This window comes from Rhinopithecus roxellana, chromosome 9 (genome assembly GCF_007565055.1).
Source record: "Rhinopithecus roxellana isolate Shanxi Qingling chromosome 9, ASM756505v1, whole genome shotgun sequence".
NCBI classification, from domain to species: domain Eukaryota; kingdom Metazoa; phylum Chordata; class Mammalia; order Primates; family Cercopithecidae; genus Rhinopithecus; species Rhinopithecus roxellana.
The window spans coordinates 32,629,179-32,646,807 of record NC_044557.1 but is presented as its reverse complement, the minus strand read 5'-3'; the positions used below and the strand labels follow the sequence as shown (position 1 = coordinate 32,646,807).

General features: G+C 35.4%; 1 protein-coding gene across 2 annotated transcripts in view; it reads left to right on the top strand.

Annotated features, from left to right (window-relative positions):
* CA8 (carbonic anhydrase 8) overlaps nucleotides 1-16,624 on the top strand; it is a 94,620-nt gene extending 77,996 nt beyond the window's left edge. For both annotated transcript variants that reach the window (XR_004059346.1, XM_030938213.1), the window contains 2 exons: nucleotides 14,851-14,900; nucleotides 15,633-16,624. Coding sequence is in view for 1 of the 2 variants with exons in the window: in XM_030938213.1 (XP_030794073.1) it covers nucleotides 14,851-14,877 (27 nt within the window). In the remaining variant the exon portion in view is untranslated. The remainder of the gene's footprint in view (nucleotides 1-14,850; nucleotides 14,901-15,632) is intronic.
* The last annotated feature ends 1,005 nt before the right edge of the window (nucleotides 16,625-17,629 follow it).

Below are 17,629 nucleotides of genomic sequence, written 5' to 3'. Positions count from 1 at the left end.
TATTTCATTAAGTGTTCACCCATTTTTAAAAGACTATTCTGACTGCTCAAAGACTGCCTCGCTTGTGACCTAAATATTGTTAAGCTGTATACATGTTTATAGTAACTATAATGAATTATAATTATTTTCTGTGAAAAGCAATGCCACACGGCTCTTTAAATAGTTTCTCTTTTTTTCCCCCCTTAAAGGTGAAAAAATAAGAATGCCCTAAATAGGTTAAAAAAGAAACAAAGCCAGAAAAATGGGGTTATTCAGCAAGCATCTCCAAATAGTCCCATTGTCAAACTTGCCCTTATTTTTCTTTTGGGATCTTTGAAGTTATCCTTGACTGTTGAACTCTTCCCTACTTGTACTTTTGCAGTTAATAATATTGTCTTCTTAGCTTTAGTAAAGCTATAGCAAGCATCAATTTCATATCAGTCTTCTTTGATAACCTAAAAGAGTTATAGGTTAGAAAAGGATAAGGTATTATAGAGAAGGGTGTGCCTGTATGGGGAAAGTGAGAATGTTCACTTTGAATGACCAAGTAGGTGAAAGCTATCATCCTTCAAGATTAAATGGAAAGCTCAAAGCCATATTTTCAGTCAGTGGAACTTGAACTGTCCTCACTCTGATAATTTAACATGGTACACAGCATTAGGGTGAGAATTGAAGGCTCTGTAGATATAGCTGTTTTCTATTTATTATATCTCATAGAATTTCCTGCAACTGGAATGGATTTCCTACCTGATCTCAAAATGATTTCAGTAAAATGCCAAAACACCAAGGATGCTCAAAATACCTATTATATTTTGATTATGTGATATAAAAATTATTAACCCACCAATGAAAAATTAAAGAGCTGTAAGAGCTGCCTTCAAGATTACTAAACAAAGAGAATAATTCCTGCTTTAAAATATGTCTCTTCCTTTTTATGTTTTAGAAATGTTAATAATTTATCATGGATAAAAATTTCAGAATGATTTTTTTTCCTCCCACTATGAATTAAAACAAAATTGTGTTTGGGAGGAAGAATGTTTTGCATTCGTGGGCCAACTTGTATGTTGAATGTTAATATGTTCTGACACCCTCAATATAGTAGATTTCATGATTTTAAACCTAAAGAATATATTTTTCCACAAGGAAATCACTGTGACCATTTCGTCATCTAAACATGTTCTTTCATGCCTTTTACCTCATGGATGCTCAAAAGGTAGAAGCGGACATAAAAAAAATTGTTTTTATGTCTCAGCAAATGGCTTTGAATTAGCTAAGGAAAGAATTTATTTCTAGAGGCTATAAGAAAGACCTTTCCTGTAAGTAGATGGTCTAAATCTTGGAGTGGGTTTTCAAGGAAGACTAAGGCATTAAATACTTGAGGTTCCTCAGTGGTTTAGGTGGGACCCTGCCTGGACGGGGCTTGGGGAAATGTTCCAACAGACCTCACAAGGGCCGTTCGAGCACCGGATATTATAGTTCCCTGGTTTATGATGAATATGGTTTCCTATGTCTCTATTAAATTTGTCATGGAAAAGAGAAACCAGAGGGAACAGGAAGCAGGTAAATGAGGAGGAAAACGAAATGAATGCTTCTTTATGAATGAGGTTTTGTTAATAAGTCTCCAACTGGAAACATAAAGCTTAAAAATTCATCTGAAGAAATTACTAAAAATACTAAAAAAACAAGTGCAGAAATCATTGGAAATCACCTATACTTTAATCAGGAGTATAAGGAGATACTTTTTTTAAAAAGCATTGAATAAATTTGATTTTATATTTTCTGTACCTCTTAAAAGAGGGTATTATAGAAGCAATAGTATCAAATAAAACTTTTATGTCAGCATTTCATTATGATTAAAAATCTTAAAAATAGAGGGAAAATAGAATCAAAATAGGATTTATACTGAGATTACCATTTTTTCAATTGGAAAAACTGAGAGCATTGCCTAAAAATCTACCTCAGTCAGATTAAAATAAGGGGTAAAGGAATTGAGCCTCTATTAAAAACTAGATTGTTACTAGGTAGATACAAAGTGTACATATTAGACTGTGTAAGAGTAGTGACAGGCCGGGCGCGGTGGCTCAAGCCTGTAATCCCAGCACTTTGGGAGGCCGAGACGGGCGGATCACGAGGTCAGGAGTTCGAGACCATCCTGGCTAACACTGTGAAACCCCGTCTCTACTAAAAAATACAAAAAACTAGCCGGGCGAGGTGGCGGGCGTCTGTAGTCCCAGCTACTCAGGAGGCTGAGGCAGGAGAATGGCGTAAACCCGGGAGGCAGAGCTTGCAGTGAGCTGAGATCCGGCCACTGCACTCCAGCCTGGGCAACAGAGCGAGACTACGTCTCAAAAAAAAAAAAAAAAAAAAAAAAAGAGTAGTGACAATCAGGGAAGTTATCCTTTTTCTTTCAGTACAATTTTACCTGACCTTCAGCTTTCTGGTTGTAAGTATCCCATTTTTCTTTTTTGTATCTCTAATCTTAGCACCTTGACAATTTGTTTTAGCTGTCTGCCTTTTTTGGGTCACTCCTAGGAATCTACCAACCTAAAGTCTAGAATATTCTCCTCTCTGTTCTCTATTTAAATGCTGTTGATATTTGAAGGACCAGGTTTTATTTCCATGAAGTCTTTTTCCCTCGTAAACTGGCCTTACTAATCTTTCTTTGCTTTCTAAATTTAGTACCATGTTAGTTTAGTTTTTAATTATTGTTTTTTATTTTCTAATGCACTTAGCAGTGTTTGTTTCACTTACTCCACCAGACTATAAATGTCTATGTAGTAGCGTCAAACAAGTTTGTAACATACTGCATTAAGCAGGTTTTCTTCATGCAAGACTTCTGAGAACCTTTAATATGCCAGGGACGTATGTGAATCTCCAAGAGGGTATGGTATAGTATACAGCATTTCACAAATTTATTTAACCGGAGAACAATACGAGACTGCAGAGTATGTTTTGGTAAGTGCTTTGGAATGATCCAAAGCATTCGTTGTGATCTGGGAGGACCTGAAATAGGGACTATGGTAGAGTCTACAGGTAGGGGCCAGAGCCCATAGATGCCCCAGCCTCTCCTCCACATGCCCTTTACGGATGGCAGGTTGAATCCTGGATGTGTCCTGAGATCTTATTAAGCTATGTTAGTTAGACACAGCATGAAGTAAGAATAAATTTAAAAATATTTTTTAAATTTTATACTTAAGTTAAAGGCTAACAAACCCTTCATGGAAACCCTCCAGTAGTAATAATAATTTGTTTGTAATAAATTGTAGTGGTCTGTGCCAAGCACTATGAGAGGTGTTTCATGTATGTCTCATTTCACCTCAGAACAATTCTTCAAGATGGACATTGCTTTTTGAAAATTTTATCAACAAAGAAACGGAGTCCTGGCCAGGTACAGTGGCTCATGCGTGTAATCCCAGCACTTTGGGAGGCCACGGCGGGTGGATCATGAGGTCAGGAGGTCGAGGCCATCCTGGCTAACACGGTGAAACACCGTCTCTCCTAAAAATAAAAATAAAAATAAAAATAAAAATAAAAATAAATTAGCTGGACATGGTGGTGGGCGCCTTTAGTCCCAGCTACTTGGGAGGCTGAGGCAGGAGAATAGCATGAACCCGGGAGGCGGAGCTTGCAGTGATCCGAGATCGTGCCACTGCACTCCAACCTGGGTAACAGAGCGAGACTCCGTCTCAAAAAAATAAAAAATAAAAAAAAAAGAAATACAACCAATGAAACTGATGGAAACAGTCATTTAAAAATAATGCCCTTAAAATTCAGATATTTATTTTGTTATGTTGGTCAATTCTGATTCTGAACAGCTTTCAGCTTTCAAGGAGATGATTATACTTGCATTAAAGTACAACATGAAATTTAAAACTTCTAGGTTAGGAAATAATGAAGTAAACTTAGTTGACCAATCTAGAACCTCATCTAGTACCTTACAAATAAATACTTGTCAATTAAATAAAAGTGAACTTCATATTGAGCTTGGAATTATTTGGAAATTATGAAAGTGTGACTGTATGTTGTCTTTTACATATTTTAGATATTTTATTGTTATATAATGACATGACAAAAGGAATGTTCATTTTTTTCCTCACCAAAAAATGATAAATTTTTTAAGGGCAGTAACTTTTAAGGGGCATTTTTAGACCTCATTTTACTGGATCTCTTAGCAGCTTCTGAAACTGCCTGCCTTCTTGCCACACTCTTATTCTGGTGTCCATACACCCAGTTTTCTTTCTATCTGCACCACCTTTCATCCTCTGCATGCTGCACAAATGTTCTTTTAGGAGGCTACTTAATGTTGGAGTCCCAAGGTTCAGCCCTTGGGACTGTCTTTGTAGGTGAACTCATCCATACTCACAGCTTGTCACCACTAACTGCATGTGACTCATTTACATTCCTAGACTAGGTCTCTTAATTAACTTCCAGAATTGAATGCCCAACTCTCTGTAGAACTTTTCTTTTGGATGTGTCAAAGACATCTCAAACTCAACATATACAATATTGAATTTCTGGTCTTCCTTCACAGACCTGCCTCTCTTCCAGTTTTCTTTGAAACCTGAGTCGTGCAGGACACCTCTCTTCTTTACCTTACCCCATATTTCCAATTTATCATCAAGTTCTGCAGATTTGCCTTCTGATAGCTATCAAAGCCATATATGTGTTTCCATGTTTGTCATCACAACCCATAAAGTTAGCATCATCTCCTCTTGACTGTTGCAAGAGCATCTCCCCTCTCTTCTAAATAGGACTGTTATGGCAAGATTAAATACAAGATAATAAATACAAGATTAAGTACAAGATAAAATAAAAAATATAAAATAGTAATAAAATAAAAGATAAGATGACATATAGCACTCAAACTTGCATGCCAGCTCTGGTTGATTGGTACCAGCTGTCTGGAGAGTGTTGAGAAGGATTCTGAATCCACATCTGAGCACAGTGGGAGTGATGAAATTGATGGGGAGGAGTGTGGTGGTCTGTTATTGACATCCACAAAATAAGGTGGTATTATTGGCATTTGATTTAAATATCTGAGCTAGTTAGTATGAAGTATTTTAAAAATGGGCCCTGGAAAACTGATTTACGTTAGATCTACTGATATGTAGCTAGGTGTTACCAATTATCGAGGAAACACAGAAACATGATAAAATTACTGACATCTCCTGATGTACTTTCTTGTTAATATTTTTATCTCATTTATATATAGGTTATGGTTCTGATGCTTATTATGGCAAATTGCTTACATACAGCAAAAACTAGAGAATCTAAAATCTCAGCATGGAAATGAAATTACATAAGGGTGAGGAAAGGATTATGGTAGTGTGGAGTAGTTTACCCAGACACTCTTATTGGGGGTAGAAGCCATCTCCCAAAGAAGGAAAAGGGTTACATGTTTTCCATTTGGGCTTCTATAGCAAAATACCATGAACTAGCATCTAAGCAACAGACATTTATTTCTCACAGTTCTAGAGGCTAGGAAGCCCAAGATCGAGGCCCCAGCAGGTTTGGTATCTGGTGAGGGCCCTTTTCTTGTTTTGTAGAATGCTGCCTTCTCACTGTGTCCTCACATGGTGGAAGAGGCCCACTGGTTTCCTGGGTCTCTTTTATAAGGGCAGTAATTCCAGTCATGAAGGCTCTGCCCACATGATTGATATAATCACCTCTCTCAGGCTCACCCCATCACCTTAGTAGTTAAGATTTCAACATGGGAGTTCTGGTTAGAGAAGAAACCATGTAAGAGAAAGGCAAACACTGACAACCCTCAGAAGGGTGAGAAACATGCTATTTAAAAATATTTTTAACAAGAATATACTAGAAACAAAAATTTTCGTTTTAACTAAAGGTCTTTGAGGTATTTTTATTTGGTACATATAGATTGGCCTCATCCTTTGGGCCACTTCAGTTTTACTTAAACATTGCAGTTAAAACTTGTTTTCATTACATACAAAGCTAAAATAATCTAGATAAAGCCCAGTAATAGATAATGCCCAGATTATCTAAAATAGTCTAGATAATGCCCAGAATCTGAAATATGTGTTGGATAATGTGGAGATTTCTCCAATCAAGAAGTTTGCCACCAGGTAACACCAGGTAATAAATTAATTGTTAAAACTATAAAACCACATTGGTTTCAGATGGGTCTGTTCTCCATTTCAGTACTGCTTTTTACCCTTCAGAATCTCTGAGTTCTTACTGCTTTTATTGCTCTGAATTCTTAATGGTCATTCTTTTATGAGTTTTATTAGGAACTCATAAATGTCTTTAGGGCTTGTCCAGAGAATGTATTTTCAGAGACATCTTAGGAGCATGGAGTGGAATTGTATCTCAAGAAGTTCCTTAATCTAGTTTTTGCCTGAAGAGGTCTTCAACTAAATTATTCCAGATGGTTGCTCCGCATACCTAGAAAAAAAAAAGAAAACTGAAGCAATAAACCTTTGTTGTCTGATAATATCTCCTTCAGCATTTACTCCTTCAGCATTTACTCCTGCCTAATGCCCAAAGGGGAAAAAAATCTTTTATGAGATATTCTACCTGTAAAGTGTTAACTGAGTTGGAATACTATTTTGTTGGTAATATTTTTAGTTTTTTGTAAATAAACATTTTTTCATGAATATAACTGGATTTATTTGAAGCATTCCAAGATTTTTGTTTTCCTTCTGTTAGCAGCCTGTGAAAATTCCTATAACCTTTATGTTGCAGAGAAACTTAGGCAGTTTTTTGCAGATATGAATGTTCATTCAGGTTTTAGTATGGGTACAACCAATGGTTCTCTAATGGCATCTTTTCTTTAAACAATAATTATATTTAGTGGATCTTAGCAATAAAATCACTGTAATGAGGAATAAAGGATGACAAATAAGAATAACAGTGTTATTAATCATCTAAATTAGTTGTGTATGGAACATTCCTGTACCTGAAATATTTCCATAGGAAATAAGGCTAAAACACACATTTACTTATAATTAGATATAATACAAACCTTCTCTCATTATAATAGTTGCCCAAATCCCAATTCAACTTAATTTCATTGACTTTGATTTCTGGACTAAAAACATTAAGCTTGAACTAGTGAAAAATGTATAATATGTGCATTCAATTAAGAAGTAATTAGATAGTCAATCACCCTTACAACTCACCAGGGATTAGAGAAGAGGGAAGAAAAATGTGACTCACTGTAGTGTGTAAAACAGTTTTGCTAATTAGTTTAGTGCTAATTGAGATTGAGAAAGTGTCAAAGTATCCTAACACAGAGTTACTTCTGAATAACTTTAAAAGCTAAGTTTAGTGTTTTAAAATATTACCGACTTCTATGATTTATCCTTGAGTTTTGATCAAAGCTTATTTATTCATTCTAAGTTACACATATTAGTGAGTGATGAAAACAAAAAGAACAAATGCTTTTTTATATTTCAGACATGATGCTGTATTTTGTCTCATTTAATCCTCACAACAATCCTGTGAGGCCCGTATTTTTATTTTCATTTTAGAGATAAAGAAACTGAGGCTGAGAGGTGTTGAGTAACTTGCTGAAGGTCACAGCCAGTAAAGTACAGAGAGAATTCAGACCCAAGTGGGCCCCACTCCCAACGCTGAGCTCTTCACTGTGACACATTTCACAACAGCAAAGTGCAGAACATTATGCACTGTGTTTGTCTTTGCCTTTTAATCTCTTGTGGATAAGTTCCTAGGAATTACATTCCTGGGAAGAAAGAACACATCTGTTTTCATTTTTTCATAACATATTGCTGAAGTACCCTCTACAAAGGTTATGCTAATTTGTGCTTGCACTGTTGATTGGGTATTTTATAGAAGGCATTTTTGCCATTTTTTTAACCAGTCATTCAATATACCCTACATCTCTTTCTCATCTTTTTATTCTTCAGTTTACATCTCCTTCTACCTATTGAAATTGCTGTGGCAAGGTCACCTTTGATTTCTGTTTGCTTTTTGTTTCCTTGTCTCTGCATATAGCACATGTTCATAGTAGAATATTCAAACAGTACAGAATAAAATGGAGCAGCAGCAAACGTCTCTCAAACTCTCCTCTTAGCGATAGCATCCCCAGCACTGCGGGTTGTAATGGATATGAAGGCCGTGGAGCACAGTGGGGATGGCTCGAGTTCCACTGTGATTCCACCAGTAATTAGTTGTGTGACCTTAAAAACCTTAGCTGATAAGTGTCTCTTGTTTCATCACTTAAAAGAAGGCTATAATGGTATTTACCTCATAGAGTGGTTGTGAAGATAACAATGAGATAATGCAATTAAAGTGCTTAACTTTTTTTTTTTTTGTCCACAGTGTAAGGATTCAAAAATGTTACCTTTATCATCATGATTGTCCGTTGACCTCTCTTTATATATGTATCTCATATGGTTATGTAGATATGAAATACTCCTTATGAGATTATACTGTGCATGCTATTTTTCAATCAGCTTGATGATATATCTTTTCATGTCATTGAAGTTATTTTTTAAATGGTTTTACATACATTGCTTTTAAGTATATGCCAAAATTTGATGAGTTGTAATCAATAATACTGTGGTTAACTTACCTATTTCCTTTAAAAAAATTCTTAGAAATGATATAACTGGGTCAAAGAGTTTTATTGTAATACATATGCAGATTGCTTTTCCCAAGAGTTCTATGTTTATGTTCCCAGTAACTATGTGTCAGACTATACTTTTCACCTTCATCAGTGTTGAATATTTTAAATTTTTCATCCTTGCCAATCTCATTAAAAATGGCTCCTTACATTATATCATGTCCTGTAAATACTTGGTTCTATTCTTGATTTCCCTATTCTGTTCCATTTATCTGTCTATTCATGTGCATTGACCACAATGTATGTGGCATTAGTGTATATTTCAGTGTATGGCCAGACAAGACCCTCTTTACTAGTATCTTCTGCAGGATTTTTCTGGCTATTTTTGCATGTTTAATTTTTTCAGATAAACCATAAAATCGTTTTTTCAGAAGGATAGAAATAAAGAGCAAAAGAAAGAGAGGTTGAGAAAAAGACAATAAAAGACAAAAATAAAAGAGAAAAAGGAATCCTATTAGGATTTTTAATTTGTATTATATGTATAGAGTGATTAAGGAGAATTAATACCTTACAATATTGAATCTTTATATCAAGGAAAAATGCATGGGTCTATGCTTATTAAAGTTTTTTATGTCTGTCATACATTTTATAATTCTCTGTTCTCACAATATTTATACCAACTTGCATATTTGGGCTCTGGAGTCAGCTGGAATATGCCTTGATGGGGAACACAACACCTCTATTTGCTATTCCACAACTTGGGCAAACTATTGATTCTCTTTCAGCCCTAGTTTCCTCATCTATGAAGTGGATATACTAAGAGTTACAACTTCCCAGGGATGTTGTGAGGATTTCATGAGCTATGGTAAAATGCACATCACAGTGCTTTGTAGAGGATTAGCATTAAATATGAGCAATTACTATTATCATTATAGATTTTGACTAACAATAGATTTTTCCATTAGTTAATTTTTTTATTGAGAAAACATTGGATTAGATTTGTCCCTGGCTTGCTTATTAACCTTTATATAGTTTTCAGTAAGATTTCTGCTGATTATTTTGAATTTTCCAGATAGACACTGATAACACCCAATGACGATGAAAGTTTTATCTCCTTCTTTCTGATTTTATTTCATTTCATTATCTAGTACTCCAGAATAACATTAAATAATTAACAGTGATATCTGGCACTCTTTTAAAAATGTCTGATGTGCTTGGATTTCTATTTCCAAATCCAGTGGCATGTTTCCCTCTCTCTTTTGAATCTTCAAAAGTGTTTGACACTCCTGACCTCTTCCTGTTTCTCCTTTCTCTATTTCCTTCTCATGACCTGATGCTGTCTTGAGTGAGAATGCTGAAAAAGAAGGTGTCTATACGCCCTTGCTTGTAATGGAAGGGCATTTATTTTAAACCTTCTATTTGGTGTATGGCAGTATTCTAGGGGCTGAGTGAAAATAACCAGAGATCAGCTTTCCCCTGAAATAGCTCACAGCCTAGTGTCAGGGGTAAATCAGACACACAGCTAACTCCGGGTCAGAGCAGCGTATGCAAACTGCCTGACGAAGTGTTCCACTAGTGTACAGGAGAAAGAGCCCCTTCTGAAGAGGAAAGTTCTTATTTCTAGCATATTGCTATTTCTTAAACGACTCTATTTTGGAGATTTTACACTGAAAACTGTACTTAAAGAGGGATACTTTAGTTAGTTATCAATGAGCTGAGCCAAAATTACTGGAACTTACATTAGTACTGTGACCTGCAGCAGCCTCTGAGGAGTACGGTGTGTGTGTACACGTGATTTTTTTTCTTTTTGGTAGCGTTTCAGGAAATTCTCCAGTAGTGATTTGCTTTGCACTCATTCCCTTGGGCCTCTTCATAAAAGATAATTCAAGATTAAGAAAAAGTCATGTGAAAGATGGCATCTGCTATAATTTTATTGAAATAGCTGATGGTTTAGAAGACTCCTTAGGATGTAGGCATACTTTGAGGTCATCATTATGAACAATGATCATAATATAATAGAAAATTTCTCTTTATGAGTAAGCTTCCTTGTTATTTAGACGTAAATAAATGAATATTTGGAGAAAATCTCAAAGGGAGAAGGCCAGCTTTACCTTTATATATACAAAGTATTACTTCTTTAGGTTGTTTTATCAAATAAATTTGTATTCTGATTACTAAGTAATGTGGTTATTGTACGAACCTTAGAAAGTACACAAAGGCATAAAAATGAACTTCTGTTTCAAATAACGACCATCAATTGAAGATAGGCAATTAATTTTGTTTCCACCACAGACTGCATTAAAATAACAGGAAAGATTTTTTTTTTTAAGTGCATTGACTCAGAAGGATACGGAAAACACGAGAGGAGACAACAGCAACAATACTTTGGAAGCTGGAAGCAGATGGTCTTGTAACAGATTTAGTAGATGTGAGGAACAAACCCGTTAGCTTGATAGAATCTCTCAAATTCCCAGGAATTGGTGGCAACAGATATCATCTGGAAGCTGGAGTAAAAGGAGGCTAAAGTCATCTGTATCGGTTGAAAGCTATTTAAGAAGCACTTACATCTCTCAGTCCCCTCCAAAGCCTTGGCAGACCAGAGATACTTGTCTTCTGGAGATGATGAAGAGAGAGACTCTATACCAGGGGACACAGACACAATTGAGTGAGTAAATAACATCCTCAGACCTCATGTCATCCTCCCATACACTGGCAGAAAGGCCCCTACTCTCCAGATGAAGCTGGAAGTATCTTCTGGGGAGGGTCTGACCAGCCCAGGTGACTTCTCTGCAGAAGTGGACCAACAGGCTCATCCGGTGGTGACTGTGTAATAAAGAGGCCTCCACTGTGCCCGCAGCCTCCACTCTGGTTTTGTTGTAGTGGTTGTTTGCCAGTCCCAGATATGAACAGTTATAGATATTTGAAGAAGAACTATAAATGAAAGAACCCAAATCAGACAATAAAGTGAGTTAAAAGACATAAATACTTTGTAAGAAGAGAAAAACTGTCAAGAAATTGTCACTCATATATTTGGAGACGTAAGGAAAGAAATTGCATCCATAAAAAAAAAAAAAAAAAAAAAAAAAAAAACACCAACAACAGGATACCATTAAGAAAAGGAATATTTAGAAAATAGAACTTTTGGAAACTGAAATTGAAAATATGAAAACAGAAATGAGAACTTCTACGGAAGAATCAGAAGGCAGAATTGAAAATTCTCAGAAATTAGAGCAAAAGGCAAAAAGATGAAAAATACAGTAATGTAAGCAAATTAGAGGACCAGTCTAAGAGGTCCATCATCCACATAATAAGCTAGAGAGAGAACAGAGAAAGTGAAGGAGAGGGATCAGGCAACAAAATTATCCAAAGCATTTCCCCAGAACTCATGAGCATAAAGTTACAAATTGAAAGAATCCACTGAATTCCCAGCACAGTAGATCAAAACACACTCACACCAAGACACCATCATTGTGAAAGTTCAGCACATGGAGGGAGAAATTCCAGAATGGCAAAAACCAAAGCAACAAACATGTCAAAATCAAGGAATCTGGAATTTGAATACCAGACTTCTCAAAAGCAACGCTGGAAGCTAAGGCAATGAGCATGACCTTCAGAATTCTGAGAGAAAATTACAGTCCACCAAATTCCTTACCTAGTCAAACTTTTAACCCAGTGTGTGGTTACAGTAGTCATTTTTAGATATCAAAGCCATCACAAATTTATTTCCCGGAAGCTACTTGATAATGCCACACCAAAATGGAGTAAGCCAAGGAAAAAAGATGTGGGATCCAGGAAACAGGAGAGCCAGCAAAGGAGAAAAACCAAGGGGATGAATAAATGCCCAGAATGGCAGTGGAATGAGATCGTAGGCAAACCAGGCAGTCAGTCCAGATGTGAGCAGGTGAGAAAGTTCTAGATGAGCTTTCTTCAGGAATGGTGAAGTTGATACAATACATGATATATCTTCACTTCTTGAGAGGAGAGTTAGGTAATGGGTAGGTATTTGTGCATTGAATTAGTTATGAGTACATAGAATACGTAGGTGGAAAAACCCAAGGTATTTATCACTCCAGAGAAGACAAAATGTGCAGAAAAGAAAAATTAACACATGTAGTTCACCTCTGAATATTTTAACATCATTACAACAATAGAAGTTTTTCTGTATAGCCATATTTGGAGGATGGGGTGATGGGAAGATGGGAAAAAAATGGGGTTGGGTGTGTGTGTGCATGATGTTGACAGGAGGAAAGAGGGTCAAATCTTCATTCTCCATAGGAAAAATTATACTGAAACAGAAAATTGAAAGGTAGCGATACAATCATGCCATTTAGCTCTCTAGTGTTAATCAACTGAAAGAGTTAAGGAGAAGGAAATTGGTGACACATAGGAGAAGTGACTGATATCTTCATAATAAACATTTAAAAACTTTAAGTCTTTATATGCATGCATAATTTTGATACAAATTAGCAATTGCTACTGTTATTTTGTTGCACTTTATGCATGTACGCACACGTTTTCTGAGTGGTTTGGGTCAGGTGTTCGGCTGGAGCTTCGGAATACAGAACAGATGAGACCAAGCATTACTTTATCCTGTGCAAACTTTCTCTAAAACACTGAAAAGTAAATCTCCAACACATGGCATAAAAATGATGGGCCATACTTCACATTTATGTTGGGGTACAGTGTTGTAGTTTAATTTTTAGTTAGTGAGATGGTTTTAAAATCAACCAAAATTATTACTCATAGTACTATGCTCAGCACATGATATCTGCTGTCATTACAGTCTCACACATTCCCTAAGAAGTAGATATTATCGTGAGTCTCAGAAGGGGCAAGTAAATTGCCTAAAATCTTACAGCAATTGGATAGAAGAGCTGGGATTTGGATTTGGTTCTACTTTATTCCACATCCATACCCCAGATTGTGATTGATTGAAACAGTTTTTCAGTTAATCTGATATTTGCAGTAAACAAGATCGAGTGTACATTTTTGAGGAAGGTAAAGCTAATATAAAGACCATCTTCAGAGAGCCTTGGCATAGGGAGGTGTCATTTCTTTGAAAAATATATAAGTAAGAAAAACTCAATAGCATAGGGTATTGAGTTTCCCCTGTGAGGGAAATTTCAGCTGAGTGAGTGTGCAAATTCACCAGCAGATTCTACATGTAGGTAAATTAGAATTCATTCAGCATTTACCAAGAACCCCCTGAATCATGCTCTGAGAGCTTCAAAAATGAATAGGACACCAACATGTATGTGCATCTGTTGCACTGTTGATGTATATGAAATGTTAAATTCTGCTTTGGCTTGAGACCTGACCTCATATGATTAGAATGACTGTGTATTTACCTACCCATCTTTTATTCGTGTTTTGGGCCATGGTAGCTTAATATTTAGAAGGCTGGATATATTCTTTATAATGAAATTTCATAAACTTAGGATACATGCTTCTAGACCAGCCTCTCCCAGATGAGTTCTGCAGTGCACTGGGCCTCCAAAATGTGTGTTAAATCAAGAGGTGACTGTTCATGTATATCTGGAGAATCCTGGATGTACTAATATCCTCCTTTTGGAGATTTGCAATTCACATCAGCATATTAGAACCTCTGAGATGGCTTTGAATTAAAGAACCATATTTTAACAGAGTTGATACAATATTTTTTAACATGGATTCATTGTAGTTTTTTATGGAACACAGTTTGGGAAACACTGGACCCCAGGTTGTTTCCTTTTGCAGAAAACTCATCTATTGTGACCTTTAGGCCCCATTGACTCTGAATTGCTGTGATTTTGTGGTTTGATAATCAGTTTCATGTCACTTTCTTGAAAAGTGCTAGAAGAGTAGATTTTTAACTATGTGAGGTAATATGCATGCTAATTAGCTTGATGTAGCCATTTCACAATGTGTATATATTTTAAAACATTTTGTTGACATGATAAATATCTACAATTTTATTTGTCAATTTAAAAAGATTAAAAAATTTAAAAAGATTTTATTGTGACTATCATATTTGAAATGTAGTTTGGTCCTGGTAGAGTGGGAGCAGAAATAAAATAGATGGTTTGGAAATACATAACCCAGCATTATAAATAATTTCTAATAAATTGTTCCAGACATTCTATATATTTATATGTATCTGTTTATAGATGTATGCATATGTAGAAATGTGTGTGTGTATATATATATGTTGTGTGTGTGCAGGTGTGTCCAGAGATACATATATACTATATATGCATAATCCTGAAATATTGCATAGTAATATATTTTATTAAGGAAAGGAGGCTATTTATTTTGTTGTATTATTTTGTTCTTTTTTTCCAAAGGACATTGCCCAGAAGGAGATCATTTAGATTGTTTCCAGTTTCTTTTTGCAGTGAGTATCCTTACACATAGACTCTTTGTATCCTGACTGGATAATTATATGTCTATTATAAGTTCCTAGAATTCCAAGTCCAAAAGTATATGCATTCTAAATTTTAATAGAGATTTATTACCTACCTTAGGCAACTAATAAGACTGCAAGTTTCCCACTGCCATTGCTAGCAATGCTAGTTCAACATCAAAAAGTTCAGTATCATTGAACTAAAGTCTTAGCTGATGTTGTTTTCCTATATGAGAAGCACGTTAGTTGTTATCTCAAACAAGTACTATTGTCATATATATATATATTCTGCATTTCTTATTTATTTAATAGAATTGTAAGTCACTTGGAAATTAGGAATGAAGGGGTCTGTGTGCTCTTGAGTTACCATCCATCTGTGATTATTATATGCGAAATGAATGACAGAATTTAAAGCTTTATTTTTATTATTTGACATGATATGCAAATTTTTTGTTTGTAAAATAGTTCAAGCATTATTTATTTTGTATGAAAGTATTTGTTTCTATGAAATTCTGCATTAATAGGTCTGCCATAGAAATAAAATTGTGGTAAATTTTGTGGAAAAATTGCAGAGATAACAAACGAGCATGAAGATATGTTTGAAATTTCCACATTTTCGTATGAAATTTTTAGTTTTTACTGTCTTGTACTGTAAAAAGACTTTCAGTCTGCTGTGGAAGAATATCAGTAACATAATTGATTCTTTTTTTTTTTTGCTTAAAGGAGGAAGACAGTGGTCCTATAGTGCCCTTGGATGAGAAAAGAAAACTTTTGAGCTGCATCTTCAGTTTATCCTCAAAGCCTGCGTTGTCTTCATCTAATCCAGCTTTGATGGACGTCTGTGATGGTTGCCTATACACTTGCTGAAATGAAATATTAGAAATGGCTGTATATTCCAAAGAAACCCTATATTATATATCCACGTTACTGCTGCTATACTGTTTATTGCTTATGTGTAGAGAGAATGAAACTAGTTTCCAGAGTTGTTATTAATCTGAATATATATCATGTGTTAATATTGAGAAAGGAAAAATACATTCCCAGTGTTAGTAGTTCTTCATTTCCTGTCTCCAACAGAAAATTAACTCATTTTAAAACTAGTATAATTCTTGATAATAAATTAAGAGTTTTGATTAAGAACAGCAGAGAGCTTCAAAATGCAAAGTGAATGATTAGTAAAATTATATCTCATTTTATTTTTTCAGCACCCATACCACAATTAACGTTAGGCTGGATTGCCATGGGAAACATTTTTTTGGTGTTAATGCAGCAACATAATACTCACTTTATGTATTACTACATAGTTAAAGGATTTAACTGAATGTATGAATCAAATTATATTTATTTGACCTATTCGAAGCTGTGGTTTATAGGAATTTGAGAAAGGTATAAGAAATAGGATAAAAAGAAGGTCACCACCATGTACCAGGAATAGCTTTACTTTCCATAAATAGAAATATAAATTTAATGGTATCATATATTACTTTAGTGTTGTATACTTTGTAAGACTTAAAAATATTTTCTTCTATTGATTCCACTTCTTTGGTATGTTAAGACGTTTCTTTAAAGATGACCAACAATATCCTTATTTTAGGTGCTACTAGCAAATGTAAGCATATACTTAGTTGCAGTTAGATGTGACAGAATGAGATGATTTATGTAAAGTAGTAGAGTGCCTGGCACAAAGCAAACAATAAATGTTATTGTTGTTATAATTGTAAAATGAATGACTTCAAAAACATAGTACTAGTTTAGAGGGATTTTGTGATGAAGAATATCTAAGTTATAGAAATAGAAGACAGGTGGAATAAGTATATGTTCAGAGTTTTTAGATATGTTGAGTAGAGATGGTAATAATGGAAGCATTAATTACAAATGAAAATCACACCAGATATCCCTGAAATGGAAGCAAAGAAGGTTCATCGTCTAGTCTTGGGCAGCAAGAGAAAGGACTAAGGCTATGGCAGTGTGAGGAAAAGTCGGGGCTTGGTAAGGGTTGAGATCTGTTGGTAGCCCTGGATCACATGGGGGCAGCACCAGGCAATGCCTCTGAAAGCAAAGCGAGGTCCTGGACTTCCCTTGTGTATAACAGTTCCTAGTGTCCGACAATGAGGAAATGGCGAAGCATGGTTACAAAACTGTGACAAAAATTTTTACATCTGGCACTGTTACCACTCACTTGCCAAACATTGGCTGCACCGGTGTAGCCTTATTTGTAATTAACATCAAAAGACTAGATCTGAAGCCTTCCGTGAATGAGAGGCCATTCATAGGGCATTTCTGAAACAAAACACTGTACAGGTATCAGCCTCTCCACTCCTGATCGGGTTGGTGCTGAACAGTCAGGGATTGTTCTTGGACTAGCCTTCTGATGCTTCTTGCAGTCTCCTTTCATCTTTCCCTGAAATACACAAAATAAACAAATATAATAACAAATAGTAATTAAATGAATTTCAGGATAACGTCTAGTTCGGATTTCACCCTTCACAGGTGTGTGTGTGTGTGTGTGTGTGTATTTGTGTCTGTGTATTGAAGCAATTTGAATTTATTTACTGTATGTTTTCTGAGTAAAAGACTGAAATTAACTACTTGGTTCAGATCATGGTGTCCATTGGTGAGACTGTTTGGAGGCTTAATATTGTTTTATGGAAAATCCTTTAATTCCACAGTTACCTCAGATTCAGAATATGAATACTGTTTATAAAATGCTTTTGCAGGAA